Source organism: Stenella coeruleoalba (genome assembly GCF_951394435.1).
Source record: "Stenella coeruleoalba genome assembly, chromosome: 10".
Taxonomy (NCBI): Eukaryota; Metazoa; Chordata; class Mammalia; order Artiodactyla; family Delphinidae; genus Stenella; species Stenella coeruleoalba.
The window spans coordinates 41,211,373-41,229,715 of record NC_137156.1 but is presented as its reverse complement, the minus strand read 5'-3'; the positions used below and the strand labels follow the sequence as shown (position 1 = coordinate 41,229,715).

Genomic DNA, 18,343 nt, shown 5'->3' with positions numbered 1-18,343 from the left:
CAGTGGCCATGCCCGGCATTCTTCTACTGAGGGAATCCCGCCCATTCCTCAGATTTTGTTCAGAGAGCGAAAGGAGTCTGCCCAAGGCTCACACAGCAAGTCAGGCCAGCCAGCAGCCAGAAACAGGACTGCTGAGTGTTAGCTGAGTCCTCTGCTGAAAAACCCCTTTCAGAACAAGACAGCCCAGCTCCAGTGACACACCTAGGGGCTGAGATCACATAGCGGCTTTTCAGCCCCTTCCTCAGCCTCACTCCACACTCTACAGCAAGACCACTTTCTCCAACGCGACTCAAATTTTCCCACCCTGGAGCTTTTGCTGGTCCCTCTGCCAGAAATACCCCTCCTGCTTCCCCACCTGCCCAACCCCACCTCGGGGCTCAGTTTCTGCACCTCGTCCCCCACAAAACATCCCAGAGTGGGGACTCATCACTGCCCAGCCCGGCTCTCACCTCACCCCTCCCCACTGGCACCCGCCATCCTCTGCCTAGGCTGTCGGTTTGTGACTCTCATGCTTCAGGGCAGGAAGGCTGGAGCCAGGTTGCCTGAGTTCAGATCCTGGCTCTGCCACTTCTTAGCTGTGTGACTCTGGACAAGTTACTCACCTCTCTGGGCCTTGTCTCCTCATAAGAAAGCATGAAGAATAAGTGAGTTAATCCATGTAACAGTGCCTGGCATATAAGTACTCAATAAGTGTTTGCTGTTATAACACTGTTGTCCTTTTCCTCCATTAGCCCATAAGCCCCTTCAAGGGGCTTTCTTTCTTGACTGTATCTTTCTCTTTCCTAACTCCCTGGTTTCCATCAGAGTCTCAGGCATACAGGAGGTGCTCAATCAATGTTGGTTGAACTGAGCCTAATTTGTGGCAATGTTGTCTGTCTGGCCTCTTCACCCCAGATCCCTTGGGAAGAGAAGACAGCGCTGCGCTGGTGGTAGAGACCTCCGTGTGGGGTAGGGGCATGGAGAAGATGACCTCTGGCCAGCTCCAGCCCAGAACAGGAAGCGAGGCTCAGTTGGGCAGGGAGGGGCCAGGGCTCGGGGTCGGCAGCCGGGCCTGCGGTTTGGCCAGAAAGGAACAGGCAGCTGCAGGCTGGGATGAAATATTTAGGAGCCCACATCCCCAGGAAGTGGAAACTGACAAGCAAAATGAAATGTTGAGATGTAATTACCCAGGCAGGCCAAGCATGTCTCCCTACCGGCGGCGGGCTCAGGCCCCCCCAACGTGCCACAAGCAGGCACTGGGTAATGAAGTCCTCCTGGACCCTCTCCCACACAAGCCGTCCTCTTCAGGCCAGGGCGGGGGGAGGGACGGTGAGCAGCCGGGCTCTGGCTCCTCCAGGCCGACCCTCTTGATGGCAGAACAGCAGGAAATGCAAGGAATGGGGGGTCTGGGCACAGCCCTGGCTCTGGATGTACCTGGGGTGAGGCCTCAGCTTCCTCAGCCAGAAAATGGGGCCGCTGATGCCCCTGGCCAGGAACGAGGATGAGACGGTGGGCATGAGTGTGCTCCATAAGCTGGCTGTGGTGGAGGAGGGCAGCGAGGACACGCAGACACCAGCCCGACCCTGTGGACCGTCGGGGGCTTTCTTGAGGTGCTGGGCTGCCTGGGACTCGGGTTAGTTAAAGAGTTGGTAGACAAAGGTCAGGGACAGAGGCCCAGACGTGGCCCTGAGCTGGAGAAGCACTCACCCCACCCCCCAAAACCTGCCCCAGGCTTTCCCGACACTGTTGGGGAAAAGCTTGGGGCCCCACAGCCTGGGGGCCTGCTTGGCCAGATCTGGGAGTGGAGAGACAGGGACCAGGGAGGGCTGGAACGGGGACTCCGGGCCTGGATCCTGGGAGCAACCCTGAGTGGGCCTCGGGAGGGCAGCCGGGGAGGGCAGGTGGGAGAAGGGTGCTCAGCTGACCTTGCCCTTCCTGTGGAGGCCAGAGCTGGGGCAGGGGATGCTACCATCTGCTAGCTTTTCTCAACAGGCATTTGGGGTCGGACATGTTTCATAGTGAGAGACTGTCCCATGTTGTAATACAAGGGACATCTTGGGAATCTAGACACTAAGTAACAGGAGGGACTCGGGTCATTGTGATATTTATGTTGACATTTAAATGCTCTCCAGGCACTCCGGCCCCGGTGGGACTGCCCAGAGTTAAGAGGTCTTTTTTTTTTTTTGCGTTACGCAGGCCTCTCACTGTTGTGGCCTCTCCCATTGCGGAGCACAGGCTCCGGACGCGCAGGCTCAGCGGCCATGGCTCACAGGCCTAGCCGCTCCGTGGCATCTTCCCGGACCGGGGCACGAACCCATGTCCCCTGCATTGGCAGGCGGACTCTCAACCACTGCGCCACCAGGGAAGCCCAAGAGGTCTTTTAATTAATCTAAAGCAGAGCCCTGGCCCCTCTCCAGGCTGGCTCCATGCCCCGGGGGCAGGTCCAGCCTCACCTGGCAGCAGCCAGCTGACCCCTCAGGCCCGAATCCCCTGTGCCCCCCGACTCCTGTCGGCACTGCCTGACCAGACCAGAGCCCCACACCTGCATGCACACCTCAGCCTGCCCAGCCTGGCCACCCCACCTCTCCACCAAAACTGATCCCACCCCAGCACACCCCTCCCTCCCACCTTCGCTGGCTCTCACCTCCCTCAGGGCTCAGGGCAAAATCCAAACCCCTCAGCCCAGTCCTCAGGCCCTGCGGCCTCAGCTCCCATCACTCCCCACCTCCAAGAGCACCTGCAGTTCCGAACACTAGACTGTTCCCTCTGCCTTTATGACCAGTTCCCCTTCCCAGATTCCTTCAAGTCAGCTTCTGTCAGTTCTCGAAGATTCATCTCAGGCCCCCTCCTCCAGGAAGCCTTCGTAGTTGTCCCCAGGCTCCCTCTCCCCTGGGTGCCAGTAACGATCGCAATGTCTCAACCACTGCACTTAGCCCAGGGAAGGGAAATTACTGGACTAGATGCCGCTGAGCTCCAGGGAGATGGCCACTGCTGGGCCCACTGCCGGGCACAGAACATCCATTGATTCAGCAACAATTTAAGCTCTTCCTGGTGCCAGATGCTGCCCTCAACAATACGGGGATAGCCACGGATCGGACAGACAAGAATCCTGCCCTCTGGGAGCCGACTTCCCTCTATGAAGTAGACTATAGATGCTGAGGAATGAATGAATGAATGAATGAACAAATGAATGAATGGACTAATTAATTAAGAGCTGGCCTATTGTCCAGAAGGCCTCTTACCCCCGTCTCCAGCTCCCGTCCCTCCACCCTCGTCTTCCTGTCTCCCCGACTCGGTCCCCTGCCCCATCCTCTCCCTCTCCCCCACACACACGTTACTCCACGGCCCCTCATATTCAGGCAGCACTCTTCAGTCGAATAATGTTTGCACATGTTCTCTCATTAGTTCCTCCCAATCAGCCCACGTCTTAGGTGCTATGACCATCATACAGATAAGGAAACCGAGTCCCAGAGCCTAGTCCCAGCTGCCTCCACCTTCCCTTTCTCCAGCCCATCTGCTCCCTCTCCTCTGCCTTTCTCTCTCTCTCTCCTAGCTCTGGGGTATCTGGCACGCTTCCACCTCTCTCCGAGCCTGTTTCCCCATCTTAAAATGGGGCAGGCAGAGAGGTTCTGAGAGATGGTAAACAGAGCCCGTGCTTCCCCTCCACTGCTCTGCAGCCCCTACTGTGTCCACCCCAACCCCGCTCCATTTCCTCTCCCCTTCCTCCCTCCTCTCTCCTCTTGCTTGTCACTTTGTCCCCTGCTTCCTCCCCCATCCCAAGGCCTCCCTCGGGCCCCAATACATCTGCAAGATGGTCGTTAGCTTTCCTTCTGGCTCGTTAAAAATAAGAATTTGCATAGAATATCCATATGATCATTCTGTCTACAGCAAAATGGGGCACAGATATAACCCGCCACATGAGTCAGGGAGAACAAGGAGGACGGTCACAAAGGGACTGGGAACAACCAACCAGGAAGAGGCCAAGTGCTCACCCTTGGGGTCTGAGGCCTCAGAGGCAGCCCCTCACCCCTCCAGCCCTTTCTTGGCCTTTCTGATGGTTAATTCACCCATTTTTGTCATTCTTACAATAACCAGCACAGTAGGGACTACAATTACCCCATTTTACAGTTGGAGAAACTGAGAGCCAAAGGACAGACACACAGCAAGTCCGTGGAAGCCCTGAGGGTCAGCACTGTCTTCCATGGGCCGGCCTACCCTGCTCAGTGTCAGGAATGCTGCCCCCTCCTCACTCTCAGAAGGAGGGCATCATGAATAACCACATTCAGTCACTCAGCTCCCCTACCCAGAGCACCCTGCTGCTCCTCTGAGACAGGCCCACAGTTCTTCAAGGCTCTCTTCCCATCACCCCCTCCTCAAGGAAGCTCCCCTTCCCCCAGTTCCCATCCTAGCACCCCACTCCATACAACACAATTTAGCCAGATGCAGAGATTTTTGGATACAACTGCTTCCAAACCTCTCATCCCAGCTATATAATTGCATTCAAACCTGCCTCATCCCAAAATGGATTCGCAGCAGTGCCCAGAAATAAACATATTTGGCTAAAAGAGAAATGGATAACAAAATCGAGGGGAAGGGACCAGCACTTTACAGATGAGGCTCCGGTCAGCACCGAGGGACTGGCCATTTGTTTGTTGGGGACCTGAGCCAACCAGGGCTTCCCCCGTGTCTGGTGTTGGCGCTGTCCGTGGTGCTGAAGCCAGGACCGCCTGGGCGACGCCCCTGCCCTCTGCCCACACGCAACCCGGGAGCAAGTCCTGTGGGCTCGAGCTTCAAAACATACCCCAGATCTGTCTCTTCTCACCACTCCCAGCCCCTTGGTCCCAGTCATCATCCCTTCTACCCTGGAGGACAGAAGTAGCCTCCTCACTGGCCTTCCTGCCTCAGGCCCACAGTCTCTGCCCCACACAGTGGCCAGAGGGATCCTAGTAAACCCAAGTCCATTCACGTCCCTCTTCTGCTCACAACGCTCCCATGGCTCCCATCTCACTCAAAGCAAAAGCCAAAGTCCTCACAGTGGCTCAGAAGGTTCCCTGTGATAGGCTCCTCCCCTTCTACGTCTCTCCCCGTCATTCACTCTGCTCCTTCTTCTTGGCTATAGTCCCCAAATGCCAGGCAGGCTGCTACCTCAGGGCCTTTGCACTTGCCGATTCTCCTGCCTGGGGCACTCTCTCCACAGATCTCTGCATGGCTCACTCCCTCACTGTATTTAGGGCTCTGCCCGAATGTCACCTCTGCAGAAAAGCCTTCCTTGACCACCTGTGTTATAGTCTCCCCTACCTGCACCTTCTGTACACTTATGCTGCTTTGTTCTTCTTCATAGAAATGCCCATCAGTTCCTATCGGAAATTCTGTTATACGGTGATGTATTTACTTGTTTACTATAAGCTGCCTCTATCTCTCTCCCCAAACATGAGCTCACAAGGTCAGGAATCTTCATCTGTTTAGTTCGCTGCTGTATCCCCCATGTCCTGGTTCAATGTCTGGTACATAACAGGTGCTCAGTAAATATCTATAGAGCAAATGAATTAATTACTGTATAGAAGTGAGGGGTGAAAGGGCTGGAGAAATGCCCCCACTGCCCTCCTTACCAGCCACATCCCCGCAGAGCACGCTCTGTGATGTGGAGGCCTGGACTCTCTCCTTCTGAGTCCCTAAAAACCCCAGGAGCATGAGGGAAGCCATCACTGAAAAGGTGACCATCAGGGGATGCATTCCTCCTGATCTCCAGGCCCCGTGACACCCACTTTTAGACAGAGCCCCTCACAGGCTCATCCAAGGCCACACGTGACTTGGTGACTCCTGTCACACAAACATTGTCCATCACAGGAGCCACTCCCCTTCCTCCTTCCCTGGCCCTGAGAGAACCTCTGGCCTCTGTGTGCAGCGGTGTGGGGGGGGGGGAGGGGGAAGGGGAGGTCCTCCAAGGTCCAGCCATCTGACTGACCCACCAACGTTTCCCTGGAGAAGCCAGGTGAAAGGCATCAGACAGCTCATTGAAAGGAGGGCTCCACCCACCTTCCTTCCCTCCAGCTGAGCTCCGGGAGTCACACAGACCAGAATGCAAATCCCAGCTCTGCATCCGACAAGCTGTGAGGGACTGCACCAGCCCTTGGGCAGCCGGAGCCACAGTCACCTCCTCTGTAAAACAGGGACAATTCTCAGGGCGGCTGTGTAGCAGCTGGGGCCAGGGTCTGGTAGCTTCGATGAGGATGGGTAATGAAATGTTCCCTAGAAAATTGTATATTAAAACAAAAGGAGGTCCAGGGGTCTTCACACAGACCAGGCCGGGCTGCCTGAGGGGCTGGTGCAGGAGGCAGAGCCTGGGGCTCAAAGGCTCTGGGAAGAGGGCTGGGTGGGTGACACAGGATAATAAGGCAAAAATGGCTGCAGGCATCCCTCCGTGTGTCCACGACATGCATGAGCCCATTGAAAAAGGCGCACAGCCCCTTCCTGGTCTTACGATGAAGAACTGGAGGCTTGGGGAGGGGCAGTGACTTGCCTAAGGTCACAGAGGAGTAGGGGATGAGTCTGAAACCAGAACCCACCCAGGACACTCAGCAGCCCCATACTGGCCTGAAGTAGGAGCCTCAGGATAGGGCGGGAAGGAAGCCACAGTGCAGGGAAAGGAGAGATGGGGCTTGCTTCGGTGACACCTCCAAGAAGCTCAGAGTGGGGGGCTGGGGGTGCTGGAACCCTGCCTCAGATAGGAAAACAGGCTCAAAGCCAGTAGTCAACAAACAGGTGAAGAGGGCTTCCTGGGGGTCAAGGCCCAGACCGGAGCTGGGGGTGGTGGGGGGCAGGGAAAGGTCAACGGCCTTTGCCACCTGCTCTTTAACAAAGGGGAAGAAATCGGAAGGGATCCCTAAATGTGGGAGCCTCGGAGGATAGATCCCAACATGCTCCAGTGCAGAGGCTCAAGGAAGGGGAGGAAAAATAAACAAGGGCAGGAAAATGAACTTGAAGACAATGGGGTTCAGACCAGGTTTAGAGATGTGTTTGTCAAAAGGCTCAAAGGTAAAAAATAAATAAATAGACCAAAGAGGCCAAAGGAGCTGAGGAAACAGATGCTGCAGATGTGGCTACTCTGTGGGCTCAGGTCTGGGCTCAAGAACATAGACACAGCAGAAGCCAGAGGCCCACCCCATGGTACCCGGACCTCCATGTGGTGAGGACAGAAAAGCCAAGAGAGATGGGTGAGAGATGCAAAGACCCACATCACGGGGGACCTCAGAGGTCCCCTGACCCATCGCCTTCACATTGGTGATGAAGCTGAGGCTCAGAGAGGGAAAGTGACCAGCCCAGTGTTACACAGCCACCCAGAGACAGAGCCAGCACTAGAACTGGGTCCCGATCCCCACTTCCCACTCTGATGACTAATGATGAAACTTACACCTCCAGAAGCTTAGTGCTTAGTGCAGGGCCCAGACTGTGCTAGTTAGTGCTTTACATGTATTAACTCATTTAATGCTCATGGCAACCTAGAAGGGAAGTGCTTCTTTTTTTTTTTTTTTTTTTTCCTGCAGCACTGCACAGCTTGCGGGATCTTAGTTCCCTGACCAGGGATCGAACCCGGGCCGCCTGCAATGGAAGCACCGAGTCCTAACCCCTGGACTGCCAGGGAAGTCCAGGGAAGTGCTATAAATATTCCCATTTCATGAGGTGGAAACTGAAGCCCAGCGCCCCCAAGTGACTGCTCAAGATTGCACAGTTCATGGTGGCCAAGCCAGCATCTGGGCTCTTAAGCCCTCCACTCTACTGCATCATCCAGGGAGGACAGGATTCACAAAGGGGCTGCAAGCAGCAAAGGAAAACTTTTTTAGACCTGGAAGAAATCTTCAAACATGTTCCACAAAAAAGCCTGGTGAAAGAAAATGTTGCTTCCTGTCCAAGAGGGAAGGGATGCAAACTCAGAGCAAAAAGGGCTCAGCGTCCATTCTGTCTCCTTCCTCCTGTCAATCCCGTCAAGCTTAGAGGCGAACTCGGATGGGAGCATGTCCCCATTGTGATAGGCCAGGGCGAACACATCAGAGATGAGTCAGAGAGAGAGGAAAAGTGGCCTGATGACACCCAACCCACAGGACTCACGAAATCAAGAGGTGCCAGCACCGCACTGAAGGCCGGGGGGGCGGAGCAATTAGAGCGGCACCGCACTTAAGGCCGGGGGGGCGGAGCAATTAGAGCAGCACCGCACTGAAGGCCAGGGGGGCGGAGCAATTAGAGCGGCACCGCACTGAAGGCCAGGGGGGCGGAGCAATTAGAGCGGACAGGCGAAGTCCCCTCGGCAGGCCAGACAGCGCAGGGTTCACCTTCAAAGCGGGACAGAGACTGACTGGGTAATCACTGAGCAGCCACGCTGATGCCAGCACCTTGCCAATCTCGCAGAGCATCCCGGAGACCCAGCTGGCACGTGGTGGGCCTCACAGCTTGGCAGGGGATGCCCATACCAAGTCCACTGAATTTCCACCCACAGAGCAGTGACGGGCAGCAGAGCAAGGGAGAGGAAGATGCAATTTGTCTCAAGTTGGGGGCAGCCTGGGTGATAAGCTAGAATGGTGGGGACTGGCTCCGGGGTGGGGTCCACTCCCCTCCCACGTTCTTGGAAAATGCATTGGTCAGTGGGCAGGGCTGAAGGTCCCTGGGCTGTGAGGCCCAGAGGTCTCCCCTCAAGAAGATGCTACAAGCCACCCTGCTCTCTTATACACCAACCCAAGGCCAGTGGCAGGATGCCTCCCTGTTTCCAGCGCCCTGCCCCATCGGCTAATCTCAACCACATTTCACCTGACTGAGGGTGAGAAGGTCGCATGCTCCAGGCTCTGTCCCCATACAGTTGGACCCACTCATCCCTGAACCAAAAGACCAAGCCTGAAGTGACCCCATGATGAGGCTTTGCTTACGAGAAGGATGCCTGGAGTCAGGCGCCTCGGGCTAGGAGGACCCAGCCTGCCAGATGTCAGAGCTGGACCCTGCAGATGAGCTGATGTGCCCACTCCTGTCACAGATGAGAGACGGGGGCCCCAGAAGGGCAATGACGTGCCCAAGGGCACAGGGCTGGTCATCTGTTCATCCTACAGACATCTATTGAGGCCCCACTGTGGGCGAGGGACGGCGAAGGACACAGAGCCAAGGGGGTCCTTTCTTCCACGGCCTCAAGGGGCCCAGTCAAGTGGAAGAGGAAGAGGGGGAATTCAACAAGCATTGGGGCAGGTATGATTGGGGTTCCCAGGAGGCCAGCCTAGGGGAAGATCATATGCCTCCCTGGGTAAGCAAGTCTGCAGGGAGGAGGGGCCTTGGCACTGAGCCGTGATGGGCAGAGAAGACTCCCCAGGGCCCTATGTAACTTGGACATGGCAGGTGGACACAACAACCCCAAGTGCCAAAAAACTGTTAAACGCAGGGTTGACCTGAAAGAAACAGCTCCGCTCCATCTCACATGGGTCCCCATCCCACGGCTACTAGGACCAGGCCAGGCCCCTCACTGGGGTCCCATCTGCCTGCTCACTCCTTCCTCCAGGCTGTGCTCACGCTGTTTCCCCACCTGGCACACCCCTTCCTTCCTCTCCACTTGTCCAAGTATCCCTCCTCCAAGCCCTGCTGGACTGCCCATCTTGATGCACTGGGCCTCTTGCAACCCTGGAGTTTATCTCTTCACCTCAACACATGCGTCATCACATCCCTTCATTCAATTATTAAGGCAAATTCTCCTGGGCACCTCCTGCAGGAGGGCAGGGTGCCAGGTCTGGGTGGGCACTGCTCTTCCCACGCCCGCTGAGAGCTGGCAGAGCCCACTGCCTCTCTCCTCTCCTCGCGCAGGGGCTGGGTACCCAGTGGATGTGAAATAAATCCATGAAGTCCAGGCCAGTGGGAGACTCGAGCGGGGTCTGGAAGGCTGAGCCTCTTCCTGTTCCTGCCCTCTGGGGCAGGCAGCACCTAGAACAAAGCATCCCGAGGCAGGCGCTGCGGTGGAAAGGATATCTGTCCTCGATGAGTCAGGATAGGGTTGGGGGCAGCCAGGAGCTCAGAGGGGAGGGCAGGGTCCCAGGGCAGCCTAACCCCAGAAGCCCGTGCTCTGTCAGCCTCAGTCTGCCCTTCTATAGACTGGGAGAGCAACCTTTCAGGCCTAGGACGGGAAGAAGGGCTAAAGAAGTGAGTAGGCGGCTGGATTTCATGATCACCCATCCCACAAACATTTACTGAGCAACTACTGTGTGCCAGGGACTGTGCTAGAGGCTGGAGAGGTACCAGAGAACAAAACAGGCAAAAAATCTCTGCTGTCATGAACCATAAACAAATAAAAATGTACTTGTCAATGCTATAAAGAAAAACAGAGCAGGGAGCATGGAATGGAGAGTAGTGGACTGGGGACTCAGTGGTCAGAGAGGCCCCTCTGAAGAGGGGACCCCTGGGAAGGCAGCTGAATGCACTGAGAATGCAACCACATGGACAACCAGGGACAGAGCTTTCTGGGCAGAGGGAGAAGCCAGTGCAAAGGCCCTGAGGTGGGCTTGTGCCTGGAGTGTTAGAGGAGCCGTGAGGAGGCTGGTGTGACTGGAGAAGAGCCTGAGAGGGGAGTGGAAGGAGACAAGGTCCGGGAGGGCAGGCAGCAGAAAGGGGAGCTGCTGGATCCTGGGGGTGCCCTGGGGCAAACCTCTCTCCTCTCTAGTCTCCCAGAAGGATGAGCAGTGCCATCCCCTCCGGGTGGCACGGCTCTTTCCAGCTGGCCAGCTCCTCCCCACTCCCCTTGGAGCCTCTGTTTACAGCTGGAGAAGTTGAGTCTAGAGATGTCACAGAGCCAGAGGGATGAGATGCCCCAGCCTTGGGCCTCCAGCTGCCAGCCCTGCCACTCCGCCGCGCGGACGGGCCCATCTAAATGCAAGTCTGACGCTCAGCCCTGGGAGTTGGACCTGGAGGTCAGACCAGCAACAGCTTGACTCACCAGCATCTCCGGAATACCAATGGGGGATGCGGGGACACAGCAGGGAGATGAGACTTTAAATTTTCCACCGTGCGAGGGACAGGACATCCTTCAAGGAGCAGGCCTGAGGCTCCCACGTCCCTTCCCGCCACACCCAGAAAGGCCCTCCCATTCTCACCCTAGGAGTACAGGCCTAGATGTGCCCAGGGTGCTGGAATCACTCATTAGAGAACCAAACTCCCAAGGTGGCCCCGTGGAGATGCCCCTGCCCAGAGCTGACCTGTGTGTCCTTCCTATGACGTGCACCAGAGATCAGGAGGCCACGCTGGATTCAAATCCCACTCCTGCTACCTTCCAGCTGTGTGGCCTCAGGGGAGTTACTTAACCTCTCTGAGCCTCAGTATTGCCATCTGTATAATGAAGTTGTCTTGAAAGACAAATGAGTTAACATGTATGAAGCACATAAAATGGGGTCTGGTCCACAGGAGGGCTCCATAAATGTTACCTACTAATATTATCCATTGTCCTGTCACCCACACAGGAGCCCTGGGCTCTGACACTCAACATTTCCTTGTGATCTTAGGCCCCTTGACTTCCCTGAGCCTTGGTTGTCCTCATCTGTGAAATGGAGCACTAGTGCAGGTAAACTGAGGCTCACACAAGGCCCCACTGATACGGAAAGGCTGTGGGGGTATACAAGTTCATACTCCAGACCTCAACCCCCAAGAGCGCCCAGGACAGTGGTGGGAGGCACCGAGGGCGGGGCCCCACCTGTGCCACCCCCTCTAGCCTTCATCTCCCTCCAAGGGTGACTCACTCACATTAGCTCCAGAGCCCAGGCAGGGCCTGCTCTACGTACCTAATCCCAGGCCTGGTTGTGTCCCTAGCCTTTCCCCTGGGCAGCCTCTGCCTGGCAGGGAGAGGGGGAGCCCTGCAGCCAGAAGGAGCGCACACCACACAGATGGGGGATGCGCCTGACACCTCACAAAAACACACACACGCCCACGACCTGCTGCAGACACCAGGGCAAGCAGGCTGGCCAGGGCTCCTGTGATTTTGTCCCTCATCCTGTCCTTGGACACTGCCTGTGGCCCCACGCAGGGCCCAGCACCACCCCCTCGGGCCTTCCATCACTCCCCGGGCCTCCCCAAGAGCGGCTGGCACCAGGGAGGGCTGGGGCCCAGGCAGCCACACCCCTAATCATAACCCTCCCATGTGCGTTCCTGAGCGCCGACCTCCATGGGCCGGGAGCACGTTTCATTCTGATAACAACCAGTTTCTTCCCCACTTCGCAGATGAGGAAACCAAAACCGAGAGAGGCTGAGTGACTTTCCCAGAATCACGTGGCCAGCAAGTGGCTGAGTCGGAGCCCAGGTCTGTCTGTCGAGGCCTGTTCCTTAACATGCACTGCCGTCTCTGTGATATAAGCTGGGGGAGACGGATAGCGTGGGGGAAAGGGCCTAGGGCTGACAGCCTGGCTCCAAGTCCTGCTCCAACACCTCAGTGTGTGAGCCTGGGCCAGCCACTTCACCCCTCTGAGCCTCAGTTTCCTCATCTGTAACAGGGGGACCAAACACTGTCATCAGGATTCAAGAAAGTGCAGCGAGGCTGCCTGGCACAGTGCAGGGTTCAGTCAAGGGCCACAGGCTGGCTCAGGGCGCAATCCACATGACCAAGGGACTGGGGTGGGAGGGCACTGCTGATGGGGACTGGAAAGTGCAGCGCCAGAGCTTTCTCTAAGCCCTGTGCCAACGGCCCAATAGTGCAATAGTGCTGGGTGCTACCCAGGAGCTCCCCACCCAGAGGATGGAGCTGGGCTCCAATCCCAGCTCCTCTACGTTCTGGCTGTGTAGCCTTGGGAAAGTGACCTACCCTCTCTGGCCTCAGTTTCCTCATCTGTAAAAAGGCCATTGGCTTCCCTGGTGGCGCAGTGGTTGAGAGTCCGCCTGCCGATGCAGGGGACACGGGTTCGTGCCCCGGTTCGGGAAGATCCCACATGCCGCAGAGCGGCTGGGCCCGTGAGCCATGGCCGCTGAGCCTGCGCGTCCGGAGCCTGTGCTCCGCAACGGGAGAGGCCCGTTGCTCCGCAACAGTGAGAGCCCCGCGTACAGCAAAAAAAAAAAAAAAAGGCCATAATTATGCTCCCTGAAGGACCCACCAGAGCCCAGCACACACAGGCACGCAGGACTTGCTGGCTGAGCTCTCACCAGGGCTCTGATGTACACCCTCAGCCTGGCGAGCGCACCCTCCCGTCCTCCCCGCTCCCCGGCACTCCTCTGAGCAACGCGAAGATGATTTATACTTCAGAGGACGAATCAATACGATATATAGCCAAAGACATCTTTAATCTTTCACAGGAATTAGGCAAAAGGTACAGCGGCCCCTTTCTACTGGCCGCTCAATTCTGATTTCAATTTGGGCAGCTGGAGTGTGGCTTTCTCTCTCCTTTTCTTTTCATTTGCCTAAAGATGGTTCTCCAAATCAAATTTCATTTAGCAGGCGGGGCAGGGAGACCCAGCTGCCCAGCCAGGGCCCCAGGGCTGCACACCCTGCCAGGGGGTCTGCGGATGAGGGAGGTCCGGCCAGGTGGGAGGCCAGACCCTCAGCAATGGGAAGGAATGCAGGCAGCAGGGGCACAGCTGTGCCCCTGTGCTGGGCCCGGGCAGAGCACCTAGTTCTCTTATTTTTCTAGGGGTCCTTTTAAAAATCTTGAGTAGACTTTCTATTCTCTAACTACTCAATGCCTGATTAGATGCTTGCAGAAAATTCAAACAGTAGCCTTAGCTTCAGCCAAAATGCAATGCCCTGACCTCACCCCAATCCCGTGCCTCTCCCACGCTTAACACATCAGCATGTGTCCCTCCAGGCCAAGTGTGTGTGTGTGTGTGTGTGCGCGCGCGCGTGCATGCGCACACGTGACTGTCATACCCCCATCCCTTGCACAGGACTGGTCCACATGGGTCTCAGTTACTGCAGTGGGAAATGGGCAGAAGACAGAGTGACAAAGCAGTTAAGACCTCTAATCCTGGAGCCAGCACGCCTGGATTCAAATCCCTTCTCCGCCTCTAACTTGCTCTGTGACCTGGTGCCAATTATTTGGTGTCTCTGAGCCTCAGCTTCCTTCCCTGGACAATGGGGGTACCTGCTTCATCTGGTGGGGCAGATTACCCAGAACACCCGGTATAAACAGGGGCTCGGCATGTGCCAGCGGCAGAGGGAAGGCTACGTTGAGTACAGGGGGCAGCTTCCAGGTCCCTACGGCAGGGACCAAACACAATTGAACGCTAAGATTCTGGACCTCTGTCCCTACCCCCATCCAGCACTTTTGTCCCCAAATCCAACAGAGGTTGCACCTGAATCAGAAAGGCAGTGGGCTTGTTTGGGGAAGGACTCAAGCCGTCAGGGAGGAGAGGAGCCTGCAGAGCAGGATGGGTGGAGCCAGTGCAGAGAGGTACCCAAGTCTGAGCAAAGAAAGAAAGGATTTGTAGGCAGTCGGCGGCGGGGGGGGGGGGGGGGGGGGGGGGGGGGGGGGGGGGGGGGCTGGAGTCTGACACTGCCCAGCCTGCCTGCAGGTGGGAATGGGGTCTGTCCACCCCCTGCTTCCTTCCGTGGGGGCCTAGCTGCTGGAGCCGCAGCCATCAGTCAGCACTACCCCATTTCCACCACCCCGCCGCCCTCGCCGCCAGGTTACAAGCACCCGAGCTGCTTCGGCTGTACAATTAAAGGGGCTTGTCTGAGATTTATAGCAGGATTATGCCTGCAGGGTGTTACCAACGCCAGCCTCTGGACACTCTGCGGTCCTTAGGAAAAGCAATTAGAGTTCCGGGGTTCTCCGGGTATAAATATAGAGACGCCATCCCCCAAGGTCGAGGGCGCCACAGTGAGCTATTTAGAGACGGGGCCTTGGGAGAGGCCAGGAGAGGAGGCAGAGGGGCCCTGTCTGCGGGGAGGAGGGTCCGCCAGGAGCGGAAGGGCCTCCCTGCTTCCCTCCATGCCCCACGCAGCACGGGAGCCGTCCCTTGGCCCCCACAGCTCTGAATCAGCTTGGCAGGGCTCACCAGCCCAGGTGGGGCCCCCGACCCAGGGGCCTGTCTGCTGCCCTGCACGCCCACACACACAGTCCCACACAGGCTGTCCTGCCTCAGTGTGACCATCGGAAAGGACCGGCCAGAGGCCCAGGTCTGGGCCTGCCGTGGAGGCAACCCCTGCCTGCTTAGCCTCTCCTTGCTTGCTGGTAACTAGAAGTTTATCACTCTGGGGACGGCAATTCAGGAACGCAGTGAGCTCGGCGGGGCAAGGGGGCCTGTGGTAAGCGCGGAGGATCCGAGGAGAGCACGTCACTTTCCCACCCTTCCCCCAATCCCACCCACAGGGCACCCACCTCCCTGAGGCCGGCACAGCCCCACCGCAGCCCCTGCCCCTAACCACACGGCCCAAGTTTAAGGATTCTGAATTCCCAGTCCCTCAGACAAATCCTTGCTCCAAGAAGCTGCTGGTCGGCCTCTGGCTCCTGGGTCCCTGAGACCCCACTGAACAAGCCCACCTCCATCCCCACCTCCTTCTCCTCCTCTCTGCCTGAGAACAGGGTCTGTTCCATCAGCTCCCATGCTGGGGATACTGACAGTCCCTCCGTCTGCCCAGCCATGTCCGCAAAAGTCACTCACATCCACCCCCAGCCCCCAGCAGTCCCCCAGCCACCCGCCCACAAGGCCACAGGCTCAGAGGAGAGACTCAGGCCCATGAGGGGGTGGCCCGGGGCAGGAGAGCCCAAGGCAGAACCCAGGGAGCGGCTCCCGAGCAGCGCTCGGCCACCACGCTGTGACGTCCCCCCGTCCCCAAGCACGACCCTGAGGGCGGGCGCCGGACTCACCGTCCTCACGGGACTTCTGGACGAAGGCCTCCACGCCACTCTCGCCGTAGCTGCCCTCCGAGGCTAGCGTGGACACGTAGTTCCACTTGAGGGCACGGACGATGTCCACCATGGCCTGGGCCTGGTACGTGTCCGAGGGCACCACGCGGGAGAAGAAGTCGTAGCGGCTGTTGTCACTCAGGTCGGGGGCTGTGGAGGCGTAGCTGATCTGGGGGATCTGGGGGCGAGAGGGGCCACTGATGGGGGCGGCTGGCATCTCACCCTGCCCGGCCAGCACCAGCCCCTACACCCCAACCTGCCTCCCATCCCATGGCCTTGGGACCACCACCCCCAGCCCTTCCCATGGGCACTGCCTCCTCTCGTCCTGGGGGAGACCCCTTGACATGGGCTGAATAGGTCCCAGCCGCACTTGACAGAGGAGGAAACTGAGGCCCAGAGAGGGTGGGCAAATGGTTGGTCAGCCCCGCCCCGGGCTCTACCCAGGGTCCCAATCCTTCCCACCCCCTCTCAGCTCCCTGCTCCCGTCTCTCCCCGGGCCTCTCCCTTTTCCCAGCAGGAGCGAGGCTGGCATCAGGGTGAGAAGTGAGAGGCATGTCAGCATCAAGCCCTCCTCTAGAAAGTCTCCCAGCCCACCTCACCTGGGTCTTGTGGCCGGTGGTCCCTCAGTAACACACACGTACACACCCCAGAGTCCTAGGGGATAACGCACATGCCTGTACACACATACACGCACGTGCTAACACACACACACCACGGGACCCTCTGGGTGCCTCAATTTACATAAAGAGCTGGAACATCCTAGTTGGAGAGAATCCCCAGATGGTTGGCCCAGGGATGGAGTGGGAATGGGGATGGGGTGGGGATGAGGGTGGTGAGAGGGGCCTGAGGGTTTATCTGGTCCACTCCCTGCCCCCAGGCAGCCTTTCTTGTCACCACCCAGCAGACCCCATCCCCACAGCTCTCTCTGGGCCCAGGCTCCTTCCTCCTGCCCAGCTCAGTGGGGACAGAGCCCAGGTTCCAATTTCCACAGCCCTCGCCCCACCCCACAGACTGAATCCCAGAAGGCCAGAGAGACTAGGGCCTCCGAGAAACCCTCTCTCCGCAGCCTGGGACACAGGGCCCACCCGGTGCCACGGCCTCTCAACGGCAGACTCCGGGCCTCCTGGCCCCAGCCCGGCTCCCCCAGTCACAGGGCACCTTCCTGCCCTCACACCTCCTACCTGGCCCCCCAGGCAAAGGTGGGACACGGAGCTCTCAAGGTGCCATTCCTCCTGTGGTTGACATCCAACACCCCCAAGGGACGTGAAAGGGGTCGTGTGGACCCTCCTGAGCCTCCCCCACCTCCCCCCGCCCACATCCCAGTTGCCCTCCTCACAGGGCTCTCGTCTGCCCCGGCTCCCCAGGACCGGCCAGTGGCCCGTGCTCTCCACCCCCTGCTTTAGTCCACACCAACATGTACCCTTCCTGTGTCCCCTTTACCCTGCCCTCTGTCGTCCACGGTGACAGGGTGAAGGGCTGGGCATACTGATCTGGGCTGATGTCAAATCGAAGGTTGATTCCCGCTAAGGAATAATTAAGATTCAATCCTGGCAGAAAAAAATTAATGGCCAGAATTTTAGTCCACATGGCAACTGAGGGTGGGAAAATGTTCCGGAGCCAGAGGACACCGGGAGCCCCCTGCACATGGGTTTGCCCACCTGGCCTCTGCCTACGGTGTGCCTATCCCCAGGGACAGTGCGGGGGTCCACCTTCCACTGGGGTATATACTCAACCTGCTCTGAAACTAAACAGGGGCAAAGCTGCCTCCCGGAAGACAGCCAGGGGCTAGAGGTGGGGCTGGGCAGGACCCCCCACCTTAGACTCTCTGTATGTTTTCCACGTAGAACTACGCAAATACAGCACGTGATTAGAAAGCAGACCTCACTGGAACGTCCCAGAGCACATGCGTCCCTGCGCCTGCCTGAGTCAGCAGTGTCTGAACACTAGCCCAGTCCTCTCGGCCCTGGAGGGCACTTAGCATAAAAGCAGCGGCCCCTACAATGCGGACTCTGGTTGGACATTTGGTGATTCATTCAAAAAGTATCGTTATTTTTAAGGTCTGATGAGGGTATTATAGCTGCGGTTGGCTGGCTGGTTTTTGAGTCCCTAGCTCTTAGAGCGCGGTTTCCCCACCTCAGCGCTGTTAACGCTTGTGGAGGGGAGTGGGGTGTGATTCTCTGTTGGCGGGCTGTCCTGCGCCTTGTAGGATGTTTAGCCGCACCCTTGTCCCCTACCCACTAGATGCCAGTAGCACACCCCTCCCCCAGTTGTGACAACCAAAAATGTCTCTAGACATTGCCAAATGTCCCCCGGGAGACAAAACTGTCCCCAGTTGAGACCCACCGTTTCAGAGATATGTACTAAAATATTTAGGCATGAAGTGATATGATGAGGTCTGGGATTTGCTTCAAAAGAATCGCTGTGGGAACGTGTGGAAGAAGAAATAACACTGGCCGAGCGCTGACAACTGTTGACCGGTGTGGACGCAAAGGTACACTGCCCTGTTTGTTGCACTTTTGTGC

At 57.5% G+C, this 18,343-nt stretch overlaps 1 protein-coding gene across 3 annotated transcripts in view; it reads right to left on the bottom strand.

Annotated features, from left to right (window-relative positions):
- GRM4 (glutamate metabotropic receptor 4) overlaps positions 1-18,343 on the bottom strand; it is a gene marked incomplete at its 3' end in the record, with an annotated part of 98,390 nt that overhangs the window by 47,074 nt on the left and 32,973 nt on the right. For all 3 annotated transcript variants that reach the window (XM_079933774.1, XM_079933775.1, XM_079933776.1), the window contains exon 2: positions 15,783-15,999. In XM_079933774.1, the coding sequence (XP_079789900.1) occupies positions 15,783-15,999 (217 nt within the window). The remainder of the gene's footprint in view (positions 1-15,782; positions 16,000-18,343) is intronic.